We start from the raw sequence: 14711 nt of genomic DNA, 5'->3' as shown, positions 1-14711 counted from the left end.
AGTAGCGGCGCCCGCCCTGTGGAATGCCCTTCCATTGGAGGTCAAGGAGATAAACAACTACCTGACATTTAGAAAACACCTAAAGGTGTTTAGGGAAGCTTTTAATCTGTGATATTTTAATGTATTTTGGTACTTGTTGGAAGCCGCCCAGAGTGGCACGGGGAAACCCAGCCAGAACGGCAGGGTATAAATAATAATATAACAACAACAACAACAACAACAACAACAACAACAACAACAACAACAACAACAACAACAACAACATGGGGATGCCGATTGTATGAACCACCAGTACTTCTTGTGGTTAAACATACGTAATTACAGTAGTTCAAAGAAGTGTCACTTGTTATTGCACAAAATTGTGACTGCTGCATATATGGATCCCACATGGAAGCATGAGTTTAGAAATCAGTGCCTCCATGCGCTTTTGGTTGGAAGTCTTTGACAGCCCCCAACTCTTAAGGCAGACATCCCCAAACTTCGGCCCTCCAGATGTTTTGGACTACAATTCCCATCTTCCCCGACTACTGGTCCTGTTAGCTAGGGATCATGGGAGTTGTAGGCCAAAACATCTGGAGGGCCGCAGTTTGGGGATGTCTGTCTTAAGGTGTCTGTAGTGTGGTAACTGTCCGCCTTCAGATGAGGGGTACACATATTATTGCCACTTTCTTGTTGATGTGTCACACACAGTCTGAACAGTCTTGGAATAGGCTTTTCAGATTTTGAAAATGCAAGACCAGTTGAAAGTTTACAGCTATAATACACCAAATTAACTGAAGGAATAATTTGTATCATCTAAGCTAGTGCTGTTTTGCTGATCCCAGCCAATAGATTTTCATGGAAAGATGTGTGCCTTCAATAGATACTTAATTAACCATGTAATCCCACAAAGCAATTATATTTTATGAGCCATGCTGTTCAAATAAAGATGGTATTTAAAAAGGTATAGCATATCCATCTAGAACCAATGAAGGCACGAATCCCTTGTTTGAAAAGAAATGTGCTTTTAGGAAACTAATTGTGAATTTGTTTTCATCAGCACATAGCCGAGTTTATGCGATTAGTCGCTTTAAATACTTTACCTGTGGTTGGTGAATTCATTAGGAACGTAAATATGTTAACACTACATTCGGAGAAAGGTATATAAATTAAGGATCATTTCAGGGGCTTAGAGATAATGCAGTACTGAAGGATCACGTGAATTCTCATGCCAAAATAAAAGTACTCCCCAAAGCTCTGAGGCAAAAATAGAAGTAAGAATTTATTTATTTTGTTAAATTTCTATACTGCTTTTCACCCGAGGATCACAGGGAGGTTACTATATAAAAACACAAAAATACTTAACTTGGTAACAAGCAAAAACAGTAACCCCCTACAGTTTAAAAGGCCATGGGTTATTTAAAGGTAAAGGGACCCCTGACCATTGGGTCCAGTCATGACCAACTCTGGGGTTGCGGCGCTCATCTCGCGTTATTGGCCGAGGGAGCCAGCGTACAGCTTCCAGGTCATGTGGCCAGCATGACAAAGCCGCTTCTGGCGAACCAGAGCAACACACAGAAATGTTGTTTACCTTTCCGCTGTAGCAGTACCTATTTATCTACTTGCACTTTGACGTGCTTTTGAACTGCTAGGTTGGTAGGAGCTGGGACTGAGCAACGGGAGCTCACCCCGTCACGGGGTGATCGGCAAGCCCTAGGCTCTGTGGTTTAGACCACAGCTCCACCCATGTCCCCATAAGTAACAGGGTGCTATTGTGGTCAGGTCCTGCTTTTGGACTTCTCATTGGCATCTGGTGGACCACTGTGAGAACAGGATGCTGGACTAGATAGACCTTTGATCTGGTTCAGTATGGCTCCTACAAGTGATGAACTGAACACCATTTGACTGTAGCAACAAACGCAAAATCTGGTTTGTAAAAAACACTGATCTTATGAGAAGATACACTAATATTCTATTGGAAGTGCTACACAGAAACCAGGAGATCAAAGTATCAAGCACCATAAATATGTTCAGTGATCCTTTAAGTATTATAATTGGTATAAAACAGATGGCCATAAACTGCTGCTCGCTACCATCACAAATACCATCATAATCACACACCTGGCAAGTACAGATTAAAGGTATTTTTAACAGCTGAAGTAAACTTTCTAACAGCATGTCAAAGTGTTCAATGTTGTCCTGTACTATTAAAGAGGATGTAAAATGTATGTATATGGAAATCATGTACATACAAACTGCACATATGTACAAAATCTACTGCAATGTTTGTGCTCCCCTCCCCCTTTCCCCCTTCTTTTAAGGGAAGGGAAGAAACAATGAAGCATAATATTGATGTGATTGCAGGTCACTTATAGGTAAATATTTTGAGCTTGTTTCCTTGTGTTCTCTTTGTAATAGGGGATTCCACCAAGCAGACTTGGTTTCTGATCCCTTAGGCCTAAATTCCTAGTGAAAGGTTTTCTAATATGTCTTTCCTTTTTTATCGCTCTTCCAGAATACCTGACAGTTTTCTCCCAGATGATTGCATTCCATGACCCCGAGCTGAGTAACCATCTCAATGAAATTGGCTTCATTCCAGATGTAAGTGGAAATGCTTCTTGTGGGTTTTTAATAAATGGTAGTAGGGAAAGGAAAAGTGGGGTCAGTCTCAAAGGTTTGTTTCTGCATATCGGAACCCAAAACAAATTTGATGCATGAAACCTTCAGAACCTGATAGGAGCTGCTATGCTATCACTGTCAAATCGGTATAGTGCGGTGGAATTCAGCTAAATTTTAATCAGAGTAATTAATGGCTCTAACTTAGCCACGTTCATTGATTTAAGTGGCTCTGCTCTGAGCAGTGTTGACGTCTATGTAGAAGCATTTGAATTGCAGTTATGTACAAAGTCTGCAAGCAGAGTTTCCTGGAAGTTCACCTTCCCATGTACGCACTCAGTCCTTGATGCAAGGAGGTTTACAGTCTGAAGAAGTTTGCAAATAAAGTGATGGGGAGAGTATATAATTACATGGAAAAACAAGCTGTCTGCAAAACTGTATTTTCCATACAAATGGGTTTGCTATCCTACAATAAGCCCAATAGGAGCTGCACGTGTCACTTGGAAAATAAAATTGATACCGGCGACTCGTCAGGATCCATCTAGGTTGAAGCATATGCACTTCAGCAGTGATCTGAACCAGATTTTCATGCTTGAGTACTAATCCTATCAAATTGAACACTGATAAATCTTCCATGTTCCTGCTGTGCAAGAGATTCTTTCTTGCCACTCTGCCATTTGTTATTATATTATAGAGCTCTTGAATAGAGTCTTTGTAAGAGTGGTGGGGTGCTCTCCGCAAGAAATGGTGCTGCTTACTCTGAGCTGTACATATTTCAGTCTTTATTTGCATATTTACAAAAGCAGTAGACATCATTCGGCCATCTGTACTTTCGGACTCAGATTGAGGAAGTAACTTTTGGCGGCTTTTTTCCAACATAAAAGCTTAGGGAGCCCTAATCTCCACCTCTGCGTTCTACGTTTCAACTCCTGCCTCTCCCTTGCTGACGGGACCTGTTCCCGAGCTGGTGGAGCGGTGTTGGGGCTCCGGCTCAGCATCAGCGAGCCCCTTCACTCCATGGCTGCTTTCTGCCACCCCTCCCCTTCTCCTGCCATTTCCTGTCCTCCTCCCTCCAGCAGTTCCTGCCTAGCCTCCTCCTCCCTCTCTTCCCTCAAGGTGTTGCTGGGCAGTGCCATGACAGTCATGAACACTACTGAGCAGCAAGTATTGTCAGTGGTCACAATGTCTGCCTGAAGTATTATGTGGAGAAAAGTGAGCAGGATTTCTTTAAAAAAAGAACACAGAACAATAACTATTGTATACATTTTATCAAATCTTACACTGTGTTATGAAAATGTCCATATTTCCTGTGTCATTCTGACATGAAAACAGCAATCTCTTAACCTAAAGGATCCTTGCAACCAAAACATGAACTTGTATGCTTAAATTATTCAGTCACAGATTTGGTTTGCCATTAATTATAGGTTCTGGCTTTGTCTACTTGGTAACCACTTAAGAAAGTGGCTACCAAAAGCTTTGATTTTATTCACCTGCAAGTAACTTAGCACCTAGCTAATTATAGGTGCTTAACAAAAAAAGTATTGCTCTTAAGTTTGTGTAATGATGGTACAGCTAATTGTTATTTGAGAGGACACTAGCATCAAATTTTTATCCTTTAATCAAGCTTTTGGGCCACTTTTTGAAATTAGAGATGTGCCATAAATGCCATCAAAACACACAAATACATCAAGGAATTGAGGTTCTGCATATTACAATGGCGTCCACACCACATTTGTGTTATATCGAAGCAGCAAGAGAGCAAGGTTGAGTGAAACACGTGTCTTGATCCGCTTCCAGGTTTGCTGTAAAGGAGTGGAATATGTAACCCACCCACGTAAAACCCAGCAGTAAGAGAAAGAGGGTGTGGTGGCTTATCAGGCCTTCTCTCCCACCAATAACATGGAACATGCACTGATCTAGCAGTGATGAGTTACATTACATTTGACTTGGTATTGGGTAGACCTACTTACTTATATTCCAAGATTTATACACTGCTTGATTGAGAAGAGAGAGAGAAACCAAACCAAAAACCTCAAAGCAGTTTATAAAAAGATAAGAAAGTCAAGAAAATTTCACAACCATAACTTTAAATGCTCAAAGTTAAAATACAAAAACAGTATAGACCAAGCATCCCCGAACTGCGGCCCTCCAGATGTTTTGGCCTACAACTCCCATGATCCCTAGCTAACAGGACCAGTGGTCAGGGAAGATGGGAATTGTAGTCCAAAACATCTGGAGGGCCAAAGTTTGGGGATGCCTGGTATAGACCTAGAACATGATTCAAGCGTAACTGAAATGTCAGTGGTGTCTTCCCCCCCTCCATTTTTACCTCTTTTTTGCCAGGCTATAGACCCATGGGAAGCCTGCAAGCAGTTAGAGCTCAATTCAGTTCCCTGTTCACGAATTATTTTGTGCTGGAAGGGGGGGGGGAATCTATAAAAATATTTGCTTCACAGGATTGTTGTGAGGCTAAAACTTTGAAAGATCTGGGAACTTACTGTATTGTCTGTTAGCTGTACTTTATTATTGGTAAGCACTGTTTGACATATTTGTAAGTCCACCTTAAAGATAAAACTTTGGGGGAATATTGCAGTAAGAATTTTTAGCAGTCTCTGCCGCTTGGTTATACTTGAGTGAGGTTGGTAGGGGGCACTGTGTACTAAGAACAATGCATCTCAACTAATAGAAGCTCATTGTTGCAGCTGTTCTTAAATACAAATTTGTGGAGCAAGTATTGAATCAGATATTTTGGTGTATTTTTCTTTCTATTTTCATGTTTCTCCTTTTGTCTCCCTAAGGCACAACTAGACACACAACTGATTATAGTGCCATTTGTGAAAGGAATGTTGATAACTTGCTGTTTTTCCTTAGCTTTTCCTAGAATATTATATGTGGGGGGGGGGATGCATTGCACACTCAGATAGTGAAATGAAATACTAATTTACTACTTTTTCAGTGTATTGACTAGTTGTCAGTAAGGTCTGATACGTCTCTGAGACCATCTCTCTACGTCAGTGTGTTAGGCCTCAGTCATGATTTCCATGATGTTTGAATTTTACAATTTCCACTAACACAATTTCAGGTAATCAGTGCAGTCTAATAGAATCTAAATATTTGAGAACTGGTGTTTTGTCACAGTGGGATCTGCTACCAAAGAGACAAATGGCCATTAAATGAACTGTGGCTTTTCTCTTCTGTAAACTCAAATCGCCACGTTGACTTACTGGGCACAAAAGCTTCCTTTGTATTGCTTAGAACAGTGGCCTAGGCCAACATGAGTGCAAATAGAGCATTTTACACACACACACACACACACACACACACACACACACATGCGACAGATAGATTCTGATAGAATCAGAAAGGGACACCTGTTTCAGTGCCATGCAATTTCATATGGCCTTAGCCTCTCCATAAGATGCTTGCTTGTTACTTTCCAGAGAGAATTCTCAGCCTAGTACAAACCTAAAGGGCATACACCACTCCCACCCATTTTGTAGAAAATATAATAGGTAAACTGAGCTGCACAACAATTATATGAATCTGGAATTAACGATAACTCAGTAGAAAGCAGCAGTTATTTCCAGGGAGGGTTATGTAACCCATTTTTCTTAATCATGGAAAAATGGTTTCCCTCACCTCATTATCATACTTCCACACTTCCTCCCTTCTGTGAACAGATTATTTTATAGATCAAGACTGTTCAGCTTCAGCATAGGAGAGGTGGGAGAGAGGAAGCTCCCATTTTGATTCTGAAGAGGAAATTTCATATATAGAAAAACCACGTGCAAATTTTGTAATGAGAGCAAGCAAAATGATTTAGCGCTTGTTGAAGCCCTGTACATGAAGCCTGGATTACAGTTATTATACAGAGCCATGAAATAGTGGAGTGCGGGTTCTAGGGGTTTAAATTGCAGTGTTGGTAACATGCTACTGCGATACAGATTTTAAACTGCAATCCTGACTTTAAATTGCTCACACTTGTTACAGTCAGAGGCTGCAGAACACTAAGGTGATAGGAAACTTACAAGGCTGTGCTTTAACACATGTATTCTTTTCTCCCTACCCTCTTCCTGTGGTTTTTATAGCTGTATGCTATTCCTTGGTTTCTCACAATGTTTACACGTGAGTATGACCTTTTGTCATTTTTTTCCTGTGCTAAGCATGCCTTTATATTGCATTATATCACAGTCATTTTTCACTTTGATCTGGGTTAAATATCTGGGGAACCTGTCCTTAATTCACAGGGGATTTTCCTACAAGCACCTACGAGTGTGTGGCATAATCCATATACTTAACAGAAGATTTGCAGTATATCTAAGAATTGCCTTCTAAGCATTTTTCAAAATAATCTTTTTTACTAGCATTTCATCTCCATTTTTGTTGAGACGCAACAACACAATGCTGTGGTTTAAAAAGCTCAGTTTTGGTATCGGGTATATTTGATGAGGTTTTTAAATTGCTTTATAAATTAAGCCAAGTACATAATGGCAGTCAGATAAAGTCAAAGATAAACTATGATACTGATTCAGATGAGTTAATGTGAAGGGAAATCATTCAACTGCTTCTGGCCTTCGGAGAATTATATACCTCACATACAATTATAGTATTGTACATATGAAGGGAGCTAATAAGGCTACACATAAAGTATGACTGATAAGTAAGCATAACAGGAGGAATAGTTTGTCTAAAAATGGGTACCTGCATTAAAATGTGTTGCTCTCCTGGGTGCAAAAACTTCAGGGTTTATTTGTAACCATGTCACAGAAAGCCAAAGTCCTCTTGTGGCTAAAAAGCTGCTCTAAGTCAGGAAGTTCCCTTTTCAAATTTACAAACTAAAGCCACAAAAATGAAAAAAATGCCCTTGGTCATCTCATCACTCTATAAAAAAAGACAAAACCTCCCTCCCTCCCTCCCCCAAAACAATTTTTTTCCAGAAATTTATCCTACCTCTCTTCAATTTTTCGGGTGCCTCCAGATGTTTTGTACTAAAACTCACACCTGACCTAGTCAGGGATTATGGAGTTGTTGCCCAAAACATCTGGAAACAACCAGACTGATAAACATGGATGTGCTAAGTCCCCCCCTCACCCCTCCTCACTTTTCACGGTTAAACACTGAGCACTGCTAGCCTATTTATTGAAATATTTTGTGCTGCCTAAGAAATTCACCTAAAAATTATGATGTTGGAAAGTGACTATGTTGTATTGGTACCAAATCTGCCTGTAACTATGACTTCCCATGGACAACCACCTGTTGTCCTTCTGTCAACTCCTTCGCAATATCGCCAACTATTTTAGCACGCTGAGCAATAGCTATCTGTGCACATTTCTTGATTAGTTTGTACATACAACGTCTGTAGTAAACATTTATTATAACAAGAAGATCGAAAATGTACTTATGGGAGAAAAGGGTCCCATTGAAACAGTTAGCTGGGAATTCAATGTCTATGCAGATCACGCATCTCTTTCCTTTTGCTTCAGTAATAAATACAGAGTGTTTCAACAAGAGAGAAAAGTCCTTGAAGTGTTTTTAGCAGAATATATAATTCTCTTAATTAGGCATTTAATAACACTGAAATGAGTTATTGATTACCTTTGGGAGTGATCTACAGATGAAGATAAATCTTTCTAAACAAGGTTGGGTATTCTTTGTTCTAAAATTAAAGCAATAACCTTCAAGTTGTGGTAATTTATCTAGAAAAATGGCTGTATATCTGTGACAGAAAATCATAGGCCTCTTTCACTATCCTACTCAATTTATCAGTGAATCTATTGACTTAATAACATAACACTGTTTGGGTTTCTCCAAATGGCTCTTCCACCACTTGGTTGCATGCATGCTATTAGGTCACTTGCTATTAGGGCCGTTTCTTGTGTTGAATCTTATTTATAAACCCTTTGCGTACTGAGTTTGTGTCATCAGTTACATCATTGTTGTTCAACTTCAGCTCCCTTCAGACCCAGCCAGCATGGCCAATGACCCAGGGGCAATAGGAATTGTAGCCCAGCAACAACTGAAAGACCACAGGTTCCCCACTTTTGTTCTGCAGCAAAACCTTGTAGAAGCCAAGGTGGTGCCTTCAAGAAGCTGCCCTCCAAATCCCATCAGTCCCAGCCAGCATGGCTAATGGTCAAGGATGATGGGAGCTGTAGTCCAGCAACACCACCACATTGACTACTCCTGTCAACAGTTCCAGGTCAACACAACCTTTTCTAAACATATGATCAACAAGCTAGTTTGGTTTGATCTACTGATGGGCCATGCGAGGTTTCTAGTCTCTCAAGATAATTAAACATAATTTTCCTGTCTTTCCCACCCCTTGCAGATGTCTTTCCGTTGCACAAAATATTTCATCTGTGGGATACATTACTGCTTGGGAATTCTTCTTTCCCATTCTGTATTGGAGTGGCTATTCTGCAGCAGCTGAGGGACCGACTTCTCTCTAATGGATTCAACGAATGCATTTTGCTGTTTTCTGATTTGCCAGGTATTGCAAGTTTCTATGTTGGATGTTTCTGTTGATAATTTTGGGTTTTGAGCGTAAGATCTTAGTAGGGAGATGGGAAATATTAATATAGATGGGTCCTTGCACTGCATTGCACTGAGCAGAGTTTGAATTAATTATAGGACATATTTTGAGATGGAAAAAGAAAATTTGGATAGCTAAGTTGCAGGAGTGTAACAATATGATAAAACTAAATTAACTGGGCATACCAAAGTGTGAACCCGCACACCTTTCCTAATAGATCTTCCAGCAATATGTGTTGCAGTTTCATTTGCTGTGGTGAGCAACCAGTTCCATTCTGACAGGTACAATGAGCCCCAGACTTCCTGTAGACCTTGAAGTTGTGGCATCATTCCTACAGTTGCGTTGCGTTTCTGAAGGGCCCTAACTGCCTCACAAGCGAGTTCGTGTCCCAGCTTTCCTCTTGAGCTTGGGACTCCAGTATTATGTTTTCCTTTTAAATCTTAGCAACCAGTTTTGTTTTGATTTCATTTTTCCAAACAGTTGATTAGCGGGGGGTGTTTTCCCTTCTCCTCATTTGATGCAATCTCGTTACCTTTTGGTAGAATAGCAAACCACTCACAGGTTCTAATGGAACTGGAGAGCAACAGTTGCCTTAGAAAATATCTACAAGTGTGCATCCCATTGAAAGCAGCTCTGGAATCCGAAGCCTCCCTTTACGAGGGGGCTGGAGCTGAGCTCCTTATACGTTGTGTTCACATGGCAAGCAGCATGTTTGACAGCTTCTCCAGAAGCTGTCCCTGCAGACAGGGAAGGCTGGAGAAGTGTCACATGCTTCACTTGCCTCTCACCATCCCTCCTAGGAAGGTGTATTCATTGCTGTTTCACTTTCAAGAAAAAGGCACAAGAGCTGCTTGTTTATGAAAGGGGTTTTTTGTGTGTGTTTTTACCCTACATATTCTTGAATCACCTGTGTTTGATGCCTTTGTCAAGAGAGCAAGAGGCAGATGTGTTTATAAAACAGTTCTAAAAATTCATCAAAGGTGAATAATGGTATTTGAGAACAGAAGCTATGCCTACGTGCCAATATTTAATAGCTTCCAGCCAAGTGTGGGGTAGTGAAGCTGGCTTTGGTACAGATAGAAAGTGATTTGTTAGCACACACCTGCTTGCTGAAGTTGTTCTGTAATGTTGAGGCCTGCAAGATTGATGCCATTTTACCTAAAGCTCTGAATCCTTTAATTATACCCATTTTCCACTTGTATATATGTGATGCTCACAAATCCAAGCTTATCAATCCTAGTTTTTAGCTCTAAGGGTGAAGAAACCCCAAACAATTTCTCCTTCGCTCTTTCTTATCGGCTCCCTGGCTGTTGTATAAAGGCTAATTACCTGACATTTAATATCTCTTAAGAGTTTCTATACAGATACATTTACCAGCATCTTCATATTTGGCTTTTCATACATACAAAGCTTCCAGGCTTTATGAAGAGATACTTGTTAACTGTTTGTGTTTGTGTGTGTGTGTGTGTGTGTGTGTATGTGTATGTGTATGTTTATGTGTATGTACATGCATGTGTATATAGATAGTTATTCTGTTACGCAGGATTTGGGGTATGAAAGTTTGTTTGTTTTTAAATGAAAAAACCAAGCAAGATCCATTTGTATCAGATTTTCAAAAGATGTCTGCAGCTTCATTTGCACATAATACATTTTATTTATTTATTTTATTTCATACAATTTATATATACCACCTGATCGTAGAAAAGAAAAACCTCCAAGGGGTTTAGAACAGGAGTGGCAAACCTCAGGGCACTGCTGTTGGTTGGCCTGCCAGGCCCAAGCCAAATTGCCTCTGTCGTCTTCCTCTGCAGTGTGCGGGTGGGTCGTGGGGGCAAAAGATGCATGCCTATTTGGCTTACCAATTGTACAAATGCAGCCAAAGACATATGACTGGACCTGGCAAGAATTCAGAACTTAATCTTTTACCCAACTACATTTTTCAAAAGGAAATCGCTACGGGCGTGCAACACAGTGCAGCGTTGCAGTGTGATCGTGTTCTATCGTTCAACCAATAGAAAACATGGAGGATTTTCAAGTAAATAGTAACATCAGTTACTGAAAACGTTTTAGTGCCAGGTGGAAAGCAATACAGTAACTAATAGGCAGAGCCCTACCAAGCTATAAAATGTATGTTCATAGGGGAACTATGTGAAAAGGAAAGGCTTCTGCAAGCAATGTGTGTGACCTCTTGATATCTTACTTTCCCCTCCCAAAGTCTTGTCTGTGTGCCTGGGGCAAGTTTTGTAGGACATTAAATAAAATGCTTGGGACTCAAAGGCCAGGCCAATGCTATTAACATGCATTCTTTCTGAGAGTGACAAGCACTTTATCTTTTCTAAATTTCCTCTTCGCGTGCAGGGTTGCCTGAAAGAAGCAGGCTTCTGGAATGGATATTAAATGATACACAAAAGATATGCTGTGTCACATTTGTATATACTATTTGCCACACTTTTTATGAAACATTTTCTGTGTCAATAACCGCTTGTTTCGTGCTCTCTGTTTTTCCAGTGAGCTGTCTTTGCAGACAAGCGCTCGAGTGCTTTGCTGCGAAATTCCCCCCTTCTTGTCACCTGTGTGCCATCTTAACTTTGTTCTCTGTGTGCTCTGTCGTCCTTGTGAAATACAGACTGAAAGTTTAAAATGACTGCTGGAGATTATGGCATCTTTCTAAAGGCTGTAGGGCTTTGCCATTTATCAGTTATCATATGATAACACTTTACGGAAGTGTAATATGTGATTGTGAGTTGCAGCATGGAATATAAACTGTTGCAGCCTCAAATGTCTCTCCAGCCAGATGTGACAGTTTTATCAAATCAAGGGAGATTAATGACTGGCTTCGTTTTGAAAAAATACAGCTGCTAAATTTCCACTGAGAATTAGGCAACAGATTCTTTTCTCCATGTCATTAAACCTACAGGAAATAAGTCTATTAACAAGGCTCGTTTAATTTTGCAGAGTGGCCTTTAGATGATTTCCAGGCTAGATGTCAGTGATTTAAGAAGTAGCGGGAGTCTTAAAAGTAGTTTAGGTTTCCGCCAGAGCAAAATGTGTGCGCTTGGCTCTCCCCCTGATCATGCCAGGAGCAAAACGAACCACAATCCCTGGCTTCCCGTTATTTCTGAACCAGGGAATGTGGTTTGATTTTCTCCCACCAAAAAAGGTTTGTTCTTGGCTTTCCAAAACTCTTTTGATCTCACCAAGGTTCACTATCCACCATGTCTGCAACTAATCCAGAATGCGGCAGCTAGACTGGTGACTGGGAGCGGCCGCCGAGACCACATAACACCGGTCTTGAAAGATCTACATTGGCTCCCAGTACGTTTCCGAGCACAATTCAAAGTGTTGGTGCTGACCTTTAAAGCCCTAAATGGTTTTGGTCCAGTATACCTGAAGAAGCGTCTCCACCCCCGTCGTTCTGCCCGGACACTGAGGTCCAGTACCGAGGGCCTTCTGACGGTTCCCTCGTTGCGAGAAGCCAAGTTGCAGGGAACCAGGCAGAGGGCCTTCTCGGTGGCGGTGCCTGCCCTATGGAACGCCCTCCCATCAGATGTCAAAGAGAAAAACAGCTACCAGATTTTTAGAAGACATCTGAAGGCAGCCCTGTTTAGGGAGGCTTTTAATGTTTAATTATTTTATTTCATTTTTCTGTTGGGAAACCCAGCCAGATGGGCGGGGTATAAATAATAAATTATTATTATTATTATTATTATTTAATATTGTTATTATGTCAGCCATTACACCTTGTGGTCCTCTTTTCAGAAATTGACATAGAACGTTGTGTCCGTGAATCAATCAATCTTTTCTGCTGGACCCCTAAGAGTGCCACATACAGACAATATGCACAGCATCCCAAGCAAGCCGGAGAGGGCAACTGTTCAAGAAGTTTAATCTCTTGTTTCTCATCCGACCATCAGGATGCTCCCAGGAGTGATCTGGTGAGTTTTTATGCTTTCAACTTTTTTGGTATATAGAACAGAATATTAAGGCTAAACATACTCTTATTGTCTTAATTTTTTAAAATGGTATTCACTGAGACTATTCTTCAGAAACAGTACATTTATTTTTAAAATCAATAAAATAAACCTAAAAACAAACAAAAAATCCAGATGTCAACATTCCTTGTTCATGTCTCTTCCTTCATTTTACAGTTAACAGCTATGTATAGGTGCTTTCTCATTGTGACATTCCTTGACTAAACCACGTCAGCTATTTATTGTTTGGAGTTCGAAGTGTATATCTTTTTCTTCATGAACACACTAATTTGGGTTTCTAACTTCCCTGGCTCCCCAAACTTTTTGAACTTCTGAGCTGTTTTGTGGTTTGATGGCCACGTGACCTTTTATTTATGTTCCAGTACCATCTTGATCCTAGAACTGCTCTGAAGAATGTGCCAATGGAAGTATTTCATCTTGTGCCAGGGCTTCTCCCTGCTCCTGTAATCATACTGTTTCTGTTGTGCATGGGCTTTTATTCCTGTAACAGAGATTATTGAGGCCTAGTCACAGAGTTTCTGAGTAAGCCTTCTCTTCATGGAGGAAGAATAGCAAAAAGAATCCATTTCCCTCTCCCGTGGAATTTGCGGAATGTGCTATTTCAAAAGGCCCTACTTTCTGATGGCTTACTCCCTGTATCCAATGTGCTGATTGCTGATTCAACAAGCAGATAGCTTCTCTCTTAGCAATTATGAAAATGTAACCTTTGTCTTAATTTAAATAGAGAAACATTTCTTTGCTATGGAAATGGCCTTTGGTGGTGGCCTGGGGAGTGGGGTGATCTCAGATAAACCTTTGGAACTAGCCTGGGAATATTTTATTTTGTTTGCTCTTTAATTTAGGAAATAAATACATTTTTTGTCTCTTTAGATTTGCATTTTTGTTTTGTTTTGTTTTACTTTACAGAGGGAGAAATACCTAGAGCATAATTACTCAGTTATTAGTGTGTTGCTTTAGGGGCAGATGGGGGCTCATCAACCTCGGGAAGTAGCCCATCTACTGTTTTGCATGATATCTTTGGAAGAAGAAAAAGCCAAGGAGTAAACCCTACATAAATCCAAAGTGGAGTCCACAAGACTGTTGGATGGTACCTTCCAGCAACTCCCGCAGCCCAGCTGATGCCTAACATATTGCTCTGCTTTCCTTTGGACCACATCAGCCAGGCTGTGAGGGGGGTCTTGTCGTCTGGGCAACCCAGGACCTCCAAACACATTGGCCAGACTTACATCCTTGGAAGGTCAATTTGGTGCTGATAGTGCAGTCGTTTGACTTCACCCCTGGAGGCGCACTCCAATGTCTCTCAAGACAGACGGATACCAACAAGTGTGGTGTTTTCAGCCCTCCTCCAATAGCTTGGTACTGAAGGATTTTAGATAGGTTAATTTAGATTATTGACAAGTCCCTGTCCTATGCTGTCTCTTGAAAGCTTGCGCATTTGGAGTGATATGTGTATGTGTGTGATCCTGAAACATGCAATATTCACATTTTATAAAGCACACCATATATTTTGTGGCTAGGAAAAATAAAAACTTGAACCATCCCATTGGCTGCCCCTTGCAACTGATTGTTGCTTGCCCTTTCGAGGAGTTCCA

The 14711-nt window shown here is 40.6% G+C and overlaps 1 protein-coding gene across 2 annotated transcripts in view; it reads left to right on the top strand.

Annotated features, from left to right (window-relative positions):
- The window catches only part of TBCK (TBC1 domain containing kinase), a 93399-nt gene that overhangs the window by 57276 nt on the left and 21412 nt on the right, over window positions 1–14711 (top strand). For both annotated transcript variants that reach the window (XM_060278487.1, XM_060278486.1), the window contains exons 20-23: window positions 2495–2580; window positions 6684–6720; window positions 8924–9085; window positions 12887–13062. In XM_060278487.1, coding sequence (XP_060134470.1) covers window positions 2495–2580; window positions 6684–6720; window positions 8924–9085; window positions 12887–13062 — 461 coding nt within the window. The remainder of the gene's footprint in view (window positions 1–2494; window positions 2581–6683; window positions 6721–8923; window positions 9086–12886; window positions 13063–14711) is intronic.

This window comes from Zootoca vivipara, chromosome 9 (genome assembly GCF_963506605.1).
Source record: "Zootoca vivipara chromosome 9, rZooViv1.1, whole genome shotgun sequence".
In the NCBI taxonomy this organism is placed as follows: domain Eukaryota; kingdom Metazoa; phylum Chordata; class Lepidosauria; order Squamata; family Lacertidae; genus Zootoca; species Zootoca vivipara.
Note: the sequence above shows the minus strand (reverse complement) of the source record. Positions and strands in the feature narration are given on the sequence as shown.